Genomic DNA, 13739 nt, shown 5'->3' with positions numbered 1-13739 from the left:
GACCTCAGAGCAGTGAGGAAGTCACGTAGGCTCAGAACCACATGGGGGCTGCCCATCCGCCCAGCCACAAAGCAGAGGGATGCATTTGGATAGGAGCCCATCACCCCAGGGACAGCGTTCCCTCGTAAATGTGGCACACAAACAGTGCTAGAATTTGGCTCTTTGCTCGTAAGTCATTCTTGTGTAGGGAAGAATGACGAAGGGTAGGGGGGACAGAGATGCAAAGTAATTTTATAGGTAAAGATGTTGGGAACCTGGTAATAAGACCCCATTCCTCACGTGCTCACAGGTGGGAAGAGAATTCACATTATTAGGCACATCTTCTGCCCTTGGGTGGACATGTCATTTGTCCAGTAGATATTTTGGAGGGGCTGCCATATAGGCCTGTGCTAAGCACGGGGATTGCAAAATTGAGCAGGCTGGGGCTCCTGCTCTGAGGGACATGGGAAGGGAGGAAGCCACACAACAGGAAGAGCGGCATGGCAGCTTACTCCCCACTGCCACCTTCCACCCAGGACACCTCGCCTGAAGGACGCTGAGAAACCGCATGCCCCACACACCAACAGGGAAGTTCCTCCAGCCCCTCGTGGCTGGGCCAGTCATGACGGCCACGTACCCTCAGCCTGTGCCAGCTCTGCCCCAGCTTGTGCCCGGTGGGGCTTCCACCGAGACAGCCAAGTGAGCGCTATCCTGATAGGACCGAGTCCTGCCCTGTGTCTCATGGAGGAGAGGGTGTTTAGGGTCATGTTGATACATTTTCTTATTCATGTGCCAATTTCCTTGTATTTACAGTTTCGGCAGTGCACAAAGAAACCAAGCAGTTCTTCACTTTATATAATACCCTGGACGATAAAAAGGTCTATTTGGAAAAAGAGGTAAGAGCCTTTATAAGAAAGAAAACAACTTAATCCGACGTGCGGCTGCCAGTGCTGTTGACCCCGGGAAGCTCAGATGAGCTTGGTGTCTGGAACGCGTTCCATTTAAGTGGAAGGAGCGCCCGCTGTGTGCCCGCTGCTGGGATACAGAGTCAGAGTGCAGGGTGCCCGGGAGCTCACACTACACGGGCTGAAGGGAGACTGGCGGACAGCGGTTTGATGGCTGCGTGGGAGAAATGCCGCCATGAAAAGAAACAGTGGAGGCTGGAGCGCTGCCTGTGGAGGGGGCCCTGGAGTTGGGGAAACTTTACTTTGAGTTTTAAAGAAAGGGAGGAACCAGCTAGATAAAATGGGATGGTGGGCCGTTAGAGTTTACATGGGGAAAATAGCTGTTTTATCCTCTGTCAGTGGCAGACAGAGGCATGAATTAAAAAGACTGTAAAATTCAAAGCAGGGCTGAAAGGGGTTCCTGTGGGCACTGACAGCCCCTCCATATTGCTCTGACTCAGTCAGCTTAAGTCCATTCATGATTCAGGGCACCCTCAGGTTGGAACACAAATGATGGGGCAGGGTGTGCAGTTGATTTCCAAAAAAGAATAGTCCTGTGTTTACGGTGGCGGCACCGTGCAACGGAGCGAGCATGAGCTTTGGAGTCAGACAGATTTGGGTTTTAGTCTGGCCCTATTTTCCTCACCTGTGAAAGGGAGATAACATCTGCCTCACATGGTTATGATGGAGTTAAAGGAGAAAATGACTCTGATGTTTCTTGCACGTGGGGGTTCTCAGTACGTATTAGTCCCTGCCTACCCCTTCACCTGGGGTTGACGGAGATTGTTTTCCTTTGATCTTCGCCCTGCAACCTGTACTGTTTACCACTTTAGTAAGAGCAATAATACAGATGTATCTTTACCTGAACCCAAATGGAAGCATCTGTAATTCCTTTCACCTTTATTGCCTCTTGTCAGTCAAACCAGATGAATCTCTCTCCTCCCAGAGGGCACTCCTTGAAAGGAGGGGTTGAGTTTTGTTTTTCTCTGTATCCAGGGCCTTAACACATTGATGGGCACATAACAGGCATTTGATAAATGTTTGAACGGGTGAGGTGAGTGCATTTGGTGGGATTTACGTCCAGCCTGTGGGACGGCTCTGCTACACACCCTGTCCTTGGGGTTTTCCTACATGGCACGGGGAAGACTTGCCACCCCTAACTTAGGGGGCCATGCCCTTCTGAGAAAGCTTTGAACCCCGTTGACCAGGCGTCCTCAACAGTGCTTGAAGTTGTTGCCTCCTTTTAAAAACTAGGAGTGTGCAGATGGCTGGGGGCTTTTTCATTCTAAGCCATATTAACACAGTTAGAACTTTGCATTTTATTCCAAATCCATGTATGTGATACTTTAGCTTTCAAACATCCCTGTGGAGCCATAAAGACAAGAATATCATCTCCATGTTACAGACTGTGAACCTGAGGCCCACGTATAGTAAAGGCTTGGTCCTGAGCTCACAAGTTGAGTTAGTGACACAGCCAGAAAGAGGACCTAGGTTTCTAGACTCCAGTCTCAGAGCCTTGCCCTGGACTGTGCCACTGGGGCAGATAGAGGGTCCTACTTTGTGGGCTATGGCAGTTTCCATGGGAATGGGGACCTTGAATGATGCCTTCCCATGGAGGCTCTCAAATCCACCCAGCAGCTGGCCACATTGGCAAAAAGATCTGTGGGAAAGAACAGGATGGGCACAGTGTTCTCGCTCTCCACCCCAGCTGACCCTCCACTAAGCTGATAGCCCTGGAAATAAAGTGCAGTGTTTGGCAAGATGGAAAGGGCTGTCATGGCAGCAGCCCAGAGCCCTAATTTTAGCGTCTTCCCACCTGGGTCTTAGGTCCCTTCAAGGAGCCCTCTTCCTACATTCCCTGGGCAATACTGTGGGGCTAAGAACCCGTTGTTCTTTTTTCTCATGTTACTTTCGTCTATACAAACAAGGTATGTTCCTTTCAGAAGCAGGCTCCAGAGACGAGACAACCTTCCAGTGGTGGAGGTGGCACAAGGACCTTTCAGCCTTTTGCTTATCGTTTTTTGTTTTTTTCTTTATTCCTCAGATTAGCCTGCTGAACTCAATTCACGAGAACTTCTCACAGTAAGTGCTGTTGGTCCTGCTCCCTGTCACTACCTCGGTGCCCTGTACTTGGTATTCAGCTCACTGTCACATTGCGGTGGCGTGGCTGAGTGAGACTGGGCTGGGCATGGGGTTCTCACACTTCCACCCCTCCTGCAGCATGCAAACATGTCTTGCTTTACATGGTCGTGAATTCTTGCAAAAACACAATGATATTAGAGTGAATTTTGAAAATACCAAGGGAATATCTTAGGGAAAAAAGTTAACTTTCAAATAACTTGCCTCTGCCTAACTAGCATGATCTCTTCCTGTATTCCTTTTGTCTTGCTGAGATCAGATTAACAGCATTTGTTCTTGAGCACTAAAGATGCTTTAATATTTAGATGATGAAATTATATAATGTTTAAAATCTTGCGGTAGATTTTGTTTTTAAGTTAATAGGCATCCTCCAAACTACTTTATTCAGATATGAATTTTTTCTCCAAAACTTGGATGGCAAGGCCCAGCTGTCCCCAAATCATCGCAACCCTCCAGCTTGCGGTTGGCCGACCTGCCATCCAGGCAGCCCCACGGCGTGCTCTCTGTGTTGCAGGCTTCCTTTCCTTCCAGCACAGGGTCTCTGCTGTCCCCTGGCAGGTGACCAGCAGCTAAGATCTTGATGGATTAGAAACTCTAGATTTTAAGCTTCATTTCTAATTAAAAGCAAACAAAAATCCCACAGCCCCCGATAAGATTCAATTAGTGACTTACAACCTGTGACATTTCTAAAAGTGGCGCCTTCATCTTTATTTCCTGATAATTGAGAGAGGCTGCAGTTTGAGTGTTACTGTGGTGAGTTCTGCCCGTCAGCCTATCCTTTGGAAGAACTCTCAGTCTTTGTATCCGTGTGCTCCCATCCTTCTGGCGTCATTCCCCCTGCAGAACGGGAGGTGAAGGGAAGGGTTTTAGGACATCAGGGAATCCACTTGTTTAACGGCTGCTTCTCGAAACAGGACTAGGTTTTCCCAGCCTGCTTTTAGGAAAATCTGAGAATATGCCTTCCAATCTTGAGGAGTGCCTTCAAATCCTCAGATTTTTAAAAACTAAATGGAATTCATTTCTTAAGCAGTACCTGCCATCTTTCACAGTGAAAGATATTTTTGTTAGTTTTAGTCACACTTTATTTTACTGTAAGAAAATACAGATTAGTTAAGAAAATTGTAGGGAGAATGAAAAAAAAAAAGATTCACATTCATTTAAAAAACCAGGCTAATTTTCATGCCTTCCTCAGTTTGGGATCCCTAACTGCCTGGGATCCCAGGGTCCATGGTGCCTTGCAAAGGCCTGGCTGCCACTTGGGGCATGACCTGGGTATGGGGCTCATTCCTTGGTGCCACCCCCTTTCTCCGAGTCCTCTGTGCTGGTCTTACCTTTGCTGGTCTTTCTTTCAGAGCCATGGCCTCCCCTGCTGCCCGGGACCAGTTTTTGCGTCAGATGGAACAGATCGTAGAAGGAATTAAGCAAAGTAGAATGAAGGTCAGACGGCTTCTTTTCTCTCCTGCAGCCTGTGTTTTGTGGTGGTGATGGAGAAGGCCCTGCAAAAAGCAGGCCTCTTCTGGTTGTTCTGGGAACGTGCTCTCAGACCTGAAGACACATCATCAGTGTCTGCAGAGGGGCCCCGCCATGCCTCTGAGCCTGCAGTGGGCAGGGCTAGCTCCAGGTGCTGCCCGCCCTGGGGGTTCAAAGGCTGCTCTTAGCAATAACCCCCATGGATCGAACACCTGTGTGCCAAGCATGGCGCTAATCCTCCTCAAAGCCCTGTTCAGTGAGGAGTGGTACTCCCGTTTCACAGGTGAGGAAACCCACTTCACCAGCAGGCTTCCTCTCTTGCCCAGAATCCCTTCCTCACTGGATCTTTGGTTCCTGATATTCTGCCATTAGAGATTCATTCCTTAGATCTTGAGAGCCTTTTAGTTTTCAGGAACCCCCCATAAAAAACGCAAATAATTGCTGAACCAAATTCTGCTAAAGTGAGAGGATATTGAACCTAAGAAGTCAGAAGAGAAAAGAGGAACTGACCAGGGGTGTGGGAGTTCCAGAGAAGCTTTCAAGAGAACCATTCAGTCTGGGGCAGCATGGGATTTTCTTTGCTTTGCGGCTCTGCACATGGGCCGTCTGGTCTGCAGGAAAGTAGACTTGCTGACTGTCTGGAAGCCAGACACACAGCGCAGTTTCCTGCTACCGAAGCCAGTGAACCTTCTCTAATTCCTCCAGATGTCTGTTGCTTTGGGTCCTGTTTAAAAAACATATTACACCAGATTGGTCCTCAGGTATGGCAGTAAAACCTCCTGGTCTTAGGGCATCTTCTCGCACTATCTGGGAGCAAAGTGGTCCAGGGAGTGATGTCAAAATGTAACATGTGGAAGGAAGGATTGCCTGTGGGACCTGTCATCATAGTACCTGCTCACAAAGACACACATTCAAGCTGCCTGTGATCTCCTCTGACAAGAGATGAACTAAGGGCAGACTCTCTCCACCTCCCTTTCCCTGTAGAAAATATTGATCTCCCCATTAATGACTTCAATAAAATGAGGCCAAAGGAGCCAAAAAAATGCATCACTGGTGACAAGATTATTCAGCGACACAATGAGAGCAGCCTGAGGCAGCGCTTGTCGTGTGCGCGTACACTTACCCGAGACAGGACAGGCTCTCTTGCAGAGCGAGTGAGTCCCTTCTCCGTGCCCTGGGGCATGCGGCAGGTGGAGGCCAGAGAACTGGGCTGACCGCAAGCTGTAGCAGCCCTTTCCACCCCTGCGTGCTCCTCCCCGGGGAGCTGCTCTTGCTCCTAGTGAAGAACCACAGAATTTATTGGGGTTTTTTCATTTGGCTGCCCCTTCCTGTTTACTGGGAGATGACTCCTGGGGGAAAAAATAGGCCTGAGCCTTCATTCTGTCTGTTCTCTCCCAGGCTTCCTGCTGGCAGCACCTCAGTGCTGGCAGTGAAGGAGGCTGCCGCTGTGGCCGCCTCACCTTCCAGGTGGTGGGCCCCTAGAAGGATGGTCAGGACCCGGGGTGCAGAGGGCTATCTTTCTTGTGTCTGTGTTGCTAGTGGCTAACAGAGCTCCTGGCCCATGCTGGGCACTCGAACTGTGTGTTGAACAAGTGAATTCATTCAGTTGACTCCAGATCAGTTCTCAGAGGGTTCCAGGCAGGGTCTGAATATTGGCTGGCACCCTGAGTGGAGCAAGTCTGTCTGCTTTGCAGAGCAGCTCTCATTGGTGTGGATGTCTTTCGTTAGTTTGAAAAAAGCCATAGCCTTCCCTGTCTCAGTGGCCTGATGGGTCCTGCTCAGAGCAGATGTGGCAGGGGAGTCTGTGTCCCCCCAGAGCACAGATTTCTCCAGAACCAGCAGATTCAGGGTGTACACACAATAGAGCAGCGGTGGCTACGAGTGGTAGAATAGGTGCCCGTGGTCCGTGGAAGGCTTCCTGAGCAAAGAGGGACTCACACACTAGTAGGCATTTTGACCTCACCCAGAGGAGGTAAGGTCTCTGGGTCTTTGGAGTACTGAGAGCGAGTGCTCGGTCAAAGAATCTGGAGTTCCTGACCTCGAGTGCGAAGGGGTGATCCAGTAAGCAAGGAGTAGGAGCAGTGTGAGTGGGTGAGGGGATGCTGAGAACAGTGTGAAAATGGAACTCAGACCTGAGAGTCTGCTCCTGACTCTGAGGGTGAGAGGTCTCTTACCACTTCTTACCACATGCTTTCTAGGATGGCAAATGTCCAGATGAAACACTGTCTTTATTGAGTAGCTACTGTGAACCAAATGATGTATCATTCACTTAACACGTAATGTCATATACTCTTCACAATGAAACCTGTGATATAGGTGATATTATCCTTATTTTACAGCTAAGGCACCTGTTCTTCAGAAAGGTTAGCTAACCTGTCCAAGGATACAGTGAGTAGCAGAGCTAGGATTTGACACCACGCCTTTGTGGCCTCAACTTTATGCCCTTTCCAGGTTCCCACCCTACCTCCCAAAGTAGGTCCTGGATACATTTGAATTAAAGTGCATTTTTTTGCTTATATCACTAGGATATAGTCAGTCATGGCCAGATTTTCTGCTAGAGTACAGAGCAGACAGGAAAGTCCTGGAATCGACCTGCCTGCTCTGCTAAATATGAGATAGGGACCTAGCTTCGAGGGTCCCCCAGCGCAACAGAGAAAGTAGCTGACAGCTTTGGGAAGGGAGGTCCAAGAAGGAACAGCAGTGGGCGTTGTGGCAGGAACCATGAGCAGTGATAGGCATTCGGGCAGCATCTGGAAGTCGGCCACGAGGGAGCAGGGCTAACTGCTGAACCAGGCCTCTGAGTGTAGGAGAGCCCTGGCTGGAGTCCCCAGAGGGGACTGCCCCCTTCTGGAAGACCTGGGTACAAGGCAGGTTTCCAAACTCCAGACCCAGGCATGGGTATGCAGCAGGTGGCCGTCTCTAGAGCTATGGAAAGAGGAGAGCACAGAGTCTCAGAATGAGTTATCAGTGGACTTAGGAGCTGGGCACACGGTCAGGATTGGACCAGGGAAATAAAGTACAAGCCACTGCCACCTCTGCCCAAATGTCACCTCCTCAGAAAGCCCTCCCTGGCCAGCCTGTCTGAAGAGGCCGTGCACCCACCCTCCTCTCCGTCCCTTAACCTTGTTCATTTTCTTCACAGTACTGATCACTGCTTGGAATTTGCTTGTGGAGTTCTCTGTGTGATACTTGGTTAGTGTCAGTTCTCTAGAACATGTGCTCCGTGAGAGCAGTGACATCACCTTATCACCGCTGCATTTAGTGCTCAAGATGTCCACTCACTCAATATTTGTTGAATGACTAAGCTTTTAGGGACCTTAGAAAAATTTCTCTAATCAAAGACTGGCCTTTATTTATGAGATCAAAATCCTGGAAATAACCTAAATCGTCCACCAATAGCAAGATGAGTAAGTAAGCAGTGATTGTTAGGAATAGCGTATGGTTTTTTGAGTTATAATTGTAGACAGTTTATAATAGCATTGAAATACTTATGCTCAATAAAAAGAGGATAATTTTGTAGTTTGATCTCAGTTGTTTAAATCAGAGTTGCTCAGTGTAGCATTTGGACCAGATACTTCCTGCTGTGGGGCTGTCCTGAGTGCTGTAGGGCTTTAGCAGCAGCCCTGCCTCCTGCCAGTAGATGCCAGTAGCACCTCCCCACCCCAGCTTTGGCAATTAATCTGTCTCTAGAAATTCTGGGGGGAAAATAGCCCCTAGTGGAGAACCACCAACCTGTTTTTTGTGAAATTGTTTGAGGTCAAAAAAAAAATTTTTTTAATGGAACAGTTAAACGCCTAATGATAGAATTGCTAAATAAATTATAGAGCCTCTATGCAATATCACACAAATAAACCAACCTCAAAAATGATGCAAAGAAAGAAAATACTGGAAGGAAATCCATGAAAGTGTTAGTAATAGTTGTCTTTTGGATGTTGCCAGCAGCCCTTCATCAGAACATGCCTCTTCATCACTGTTTCCCAAAATGTTTCCACAGATGGAAAAGAAGAAGCAAGAGAACAAAATGAGAAGGGACCAGCTGAATGACCAGTACCTGGAGCTGCTAGAGAAGCAGAGGCTGTACTTCAAGACTGTGAAGGAGTTCAAGGAGGTGAGAGGAGGGTTGGGCCCGGCACGTGAGGCTGAGGTGAGATCTGTGTTCACCTCCAGAGGAGCCTTTCGAAACCAGAGCAGTTCCTGGTTCTCGCCTGGTCTGTAATGGGAGATGGCAAGTTGGCAGTGTGATCTGGCAGTTAAGTGTGGTTCTCAGCAGTTCAAGATCATGTTGTTCTGTGGCCCATCTCAAGGCTCTGGTTGAATGTTCTGTGAGAAAGCGTCTTTATTTTCATTTTCCTAACGCTTAGTAGGCACCTTAAACTCACCAGCAAACAGGCACCATCACCCACATCAAGGGCCACCTGGGAAGAGCACTTGTTCTGGATTCAGATCTAGAATTTCCCTCCCCCCATTCTTAGGCAGGGAGGGACCTCGAGAAGCTGCGTGGGAAGAGACTGGACATTGAGTATGGCAGGCTTGGGTTCCAGGCCCACCCTCAGCACTTACCCACCGTGCACTGGGGCTGTGGCCTAGTCCCTCCAAGCCTCAGTTTCCTCAGTGGTGGGTTCTGGTGGGTCAGATGAGGGATGGAAGCATCTAGCACTGTGTTTGGCACCTGTAACACTCAAGTGAATGTTTTCTCGCTGTCTTTTCTCTCTGCATTGGGGCAGGGTTACTGTCCATTGTTCCAGAGAGAAAAGTGTTTGCCCTTAAGAGAAAAGAGACTTCATTTGGTCACTTGACAGGATCTCAGCAGCTTTATTTTCAGGAACTCTTTCCCCCTTTCTAAGCTAAATCCATGTGGTTTTAATGAGTTTAGAGATTGCTGAAAATACAGAGGAGCTAAAAGTAGGTTGTATCCTGGTGTTTAGTATACAGGATAAAAAATATAATCGTTCCATACCAATGATTTTGTTCTCGTTTATTCCTTCTTTCCTCTCTTCTTTCCTCCTTCTTTCCTTATCTTTTTCTTCTCTTTTGTGTAATTGTAACTTTTGGTAGCCACAACTCACGGGCATTTCAAAATCTCTCATCCTTTCCACAAATGTCCCTCCAGCTCCTCCCACGCCCCTGGGGATGGATCAGGTTGTAGAACAGACCTGGTCCGTGTGTCAGGGAGCTTCCACTGTGGGGAGGGAGACAGATGATCAGCTAGGAGACAGCGAACCTAGGCGAGAAGTAGTAAGGGATGAGCAGGAGTTTCAGTCTTTGCCGTGGGCACTAATGCAATGCAGGTGATGTCATTGGCTGAGAAGGACTTGGCCATGGGCACAGCAGGAGGCTGCAGCCGGGAGCAGCCGGGGACAGGGTCTGAGGCTTGGCAGCATGGAGAGCGAGCGGCGAGGTGCTCCGGGGCTGAGAGTTTGCGCTGACGTTTTTGAAAGGGCCAGTGAGTGTGCTGGCAGGGCACAAAGAAAGCCCCTCTCCTCCCCACCAGAGCTCGGTCTTCCCCTTAACCCAAATAACTCACCAAGAGAAAAGGCCCAGAAGAGGAGAATGACTCTTCACATGTTGCTGGGACGCACCAGCCCTGCCCTTTTGACAGCAGAAACAGAAACGTAAGCAAATAAGTTGGGGAGGATAAGTGTAAGCTGTCAGAATCAAAGCAAAGCGAAGCGAAATGGAAAAGCTGGTTCTTGCAGTCCAGGCTCTCAGGGCAGAGGGTGCCCTCCAAAGGAAGCAGGTCCTTCCACTGTGGTGGGCATCAGGATTTCCCATTCCGCTGTCTCAGGCACAGGATCTCTCACGTCAGAGACAGGCGGCTCCTTCAGAGCCAGCGAGACCCTGGACCAGTTCTTGTCCGAGCCTGTTGTCTTCAGAGCAACTCGGAAAAAAAGGCAGGGAGAATGTAATATGTTCTGCGGACAGCTATATATATTTCCTTTAAAGGACTCACCTTTCTAAAATATAGCGTGTCCTCTTGTTTTTGATGTCAAAATTGTATTTCCCTTTTAAAATAGTGGTGATAGTGTGTATTCCTTTTTTTTTTTAACATTGTACTTGGCAAAAATTTTGAATTAGCAACGACGTATCAGTGTTCCCAAATTTTAAACTTCTTTCCACAACTTCTTTCCTCCTCTGAGGTAACTCAGTCCCTCGTCGGGCCACCACCATTATTGAGGAGGAGGTGGCGATGGGGGCTGGCTTGCTGCTCCCCGGGCTCCACCCCATCCCTTCAGCCAGAGCAATTCTGCTCTTACATCTGCAGTTCCAGGTAAGATCTCGATTGTGGTAGAAAAACAGTTTGAAAGGGCAGCCCTTCATCCCAGGTGGAGTGGCCTCTCTCTTCTGCCTTCTTCACCTGCCTCCACCCACCTGCTTGGTGTTCTGCTCTCATGTTCTGAATTCTCACCACATCCTGGTCCCTAGCACTTGTGCTGGGCAATAATTATTCTCCATGCGGAACACAGCATCATTGTCCGAAACGTGGTCTTTGGCCACCTTAGTAGTTCCCTTTGTTGGGTTTGGTTTACTCCACATTAATTGAGCACCAGTGATGCCCCCTGGGCTCCATGCGGGCACTAAGACATGCCCTCATCCTGACCCCCAGCCTCCTCTGCTGTCAGGACTGTTTTGAGTAGAGACATTGGGTTATCTTGGAACTTTCATTGGCTTGCTCACCCTGGGAGAGTGTGTGGATAACAAGTCTGCCAGGAAACAACACATCCTCTGAAGTCACCGTAACCACAGCATTACATTAATTATTGTCTCTCACAGGGTCACCAAACCAAGATTTAAATTCTATGTAAATTCTAGCCAGCACTGATGAGTGCAAACCATAACATTTTTATGAAGCTGGCTCTGGCTACATAATCTCGCGTGAGCTGAATTCACTGTGAGTGCTGTGTCTGACACAGAGTGGGCCCCATAGAGTCTTCAGCAGGAAAGAAATAGAGGCAAGGACACATTTTTCCTTTTGTTCTAGAAAGAAATGCCTGAAGGACTCTTCCTCTATTTGCTTTGAACAGACAGACAATATCGTTCTGTAGTCTCCCAAAAGGCGTCTCTAGTAGATTGCATGAATTTAATCAGTGTTCACACACACCAGGTGACAGCCCAGGATATCTTGACTGACACACTCAAGCACCATCTCAGTGTGGTGTGATGTACAGAATTACCCCTGGTGGGCCTCTACTCTGGGGGTTTTGGATGCTTCTGACGTTTTTGCCTCATTTAAAAGGTGAGGTCAGTGACAACTGAAACTAATTTACTTATTCATTGTTTTATTATGGAAATTTAAAAAATACGCAGAAGTAGAGAAAGTAGTGTAACCTCATAATAGCATGACTGCCTGTTCCTGTTCCATCTCCTCCCCTCCTCACTTCTTTTTGGCTGGAAGTTTTTCCCCCAAGAAAATCTCAATAACTCATTTTAAGAAGCAAAACTTTCTTCATAACTTTTCTAATACAACAAATGTTACTCGACTTCACCTTCTTTCTCTTCCCACCCCTAGGAAAAATTAACTGCCTCCCCTCCAAATACATGTGCTCAAACAGTGCCAGAGTACCCTGCTTCTCACATTAACTTAGCCCACCCTCAGCTCAGGGCCTCGCTATTCCAGAGCTCTGAAGGGAAGATAAGTATAAACTATACAGTGAACTGGCACTTGTCTTAGTAAAACCAGGGTCGCTGTAGCTGGAAAGATCAAAGAGCCTCCAGAGAGGTGGGGTCCCTAACCGGGCCCAGGGAGATGGAAACGTTGACCTTGGGGCCTTGGATGCAGAGGTTCAAGGGTGAAAGAAGGTTTCTCTTCCATGCTAAGTGCATTTCCAGGGAAGCATGGCTGCTGGAGGCCTGGCCACCCTGCCAAGCCCGGGCCCTCGGGCTTGACCTTTCCAGGCCCCTCCCATTATCATGTACACCTCTCAGTGTAGACACGGCTCCTTGTGACGTGGCCCAGGGAAGAGGTGGAGATTGTTTGCTAGCAGATGGCGGTTTCCTGAGCTCCCAAGGCCGGTGGGAACAGGGGGAAGGAGGATCCACGGTGAGCAGCTTTGGAAGATGTCTGCAGATGGGAATACACAGTGACGCAGAGGTGGCCTTGCACCACTCGACATCAGATTCCACACTCAGGATGGGGCAGTGACCTCCCTTCGTGACACTCCTCAGCACAGGCAGTAATAGATCTCATGCAGCTCCTTTTTAAGGGGACAGGTGCCCCTTGACACATTTCTCTCACCCTGTCTTCTGTGAGTTTCTTTCTTTCTTAAAGCTAGGACATTCCTAACTTTCACTCTGTCGGAGTAAGAACTTCTCTGCATGCTCTGCTTGCTGTGTAAACCAGGGCTGCCTTTTGCCACTCCTTCGGCTGCTGTATCCGAGAGCCTTCTCCCCTTCCCCACTGTCGTGGTCCAAGATTGGCACCTAGGTGTCTGCTTTCTGCTTCTGACCCCTTGAGGATTTTGGAGGCTTCAGGAAGCCCTTCAGAACGACAGTGCCTGATCCTCTCACCCTGTTGTCAGTCTGACAGTTCAGAAGCCAGTGGTCATTAGAGCTGTCTTGGCATTGAAGGTCAGCACGTTGCCAGGAAGTATCGTGCTCGTGGCAGCGTGCCAGGAGGCTGGCTTAGTGGGTCAGTGGGTGTCTCCCATGGGACTGGGGGAGGACAGTGAGACCATCTGGGCCTCATGTAGGTGCTCGTGTCATCACCTCCTCTCTGCTTCCCCCCAGGAGGGCCACAGGAACGAGGTGCTGCTGTACAAGGTGGGAGCCAAGGCCTCCTGAGAGCCCCCGACATCATCAGCGCACGGCCGGGGTTCTCTAAATGCCACATACTGACAACAAGGCTGTGAAATGGTTCTGAACGCTGCATAGAGAGATGCTGGTGCAGTGACCTCAACACCCTGGACATGTTCTTGCTCCGATTTGCTTCCACGTCATCTCTGTGTTGGTTGTCGTTGATGGAATCAGATGGTGTAGACATTGGGGCTTGGATAACACCCGTCATCCTATGAAGAAATGTGGGCAATATTTGTTCTCTGTGTCAATTCAACTTTCATTTCTTCAGTAACATTGCACATATGAAGGTACCTGTATTTGTATGGACCCTCTGAATAAAGAAGAGTTCGTTTGTTCAGCAGATGTTAATTGAGCAACCACTGGGAGGTAAGCACTGAGGGAGATGGAGAGAAGTATGAGACACAGACCCTGCAC

The 13739-nt window shown here is 48.8% G+C and overlaps 1 protein-coding gene across 1 annotated transcript in view; it reads left to right on the top strand.

The window, feature by feature from the left end:
- LOC123285369 (coiled-coil domain-containing protein 93-like) overlaps nucleotides 1-13662 on the top strand; it is a 116365-nt gene extending 102703 nt beyond the window's left edge. Inside the window, exons 10-14 of the mRNA XM_044769266.2 lie at nucleotides 793-875; nucleotides 2968-3005; nucleotides 4415-4499; nucleotides 8527-10800; nucleotides 13257-13662. Coding sequence (XP_044625201.2) covers nucleotides 793-875; nucleotides 2968-2980 — 96 coding nt within the window. The 3' untranslated portion in view covers nucleotides 2981-3005; nucleotides 4415-4499; nucleotides 8527-10800; nucleotides 13257-13662. The remainder of the gene's footprint in view (nucleotides 1-792; nucleotides 876-2967; nucleotides 3006-4414; nucleotides 4500-8526; nucleotides 10801-13256) is intronic.
- The last annotated feature ends 77 nt before the right edge of the window (nucleotides 13663-13739 follow it).

This window comes from Equus asinus, chromosome 4 (genome assembly GCF_041296235.1).
Source record: "Equus asinus isolate D_3611 breed Donkey chromosome 4, EquAss-T2T_v2, whole genome shotgun sequence".
In the NCBI taxonomy this organism is placed as follows: Eukaryota; Metazoa; Chordata; class Mammalia; order Perissodactyla; family Equidae; genus Equus; species Equus asinus.
The sequence above is the reverse complement of the archived record's forward strand: the minus strand, read 5'-3'. Positions and strand labels throughout refer to the sequence as shown.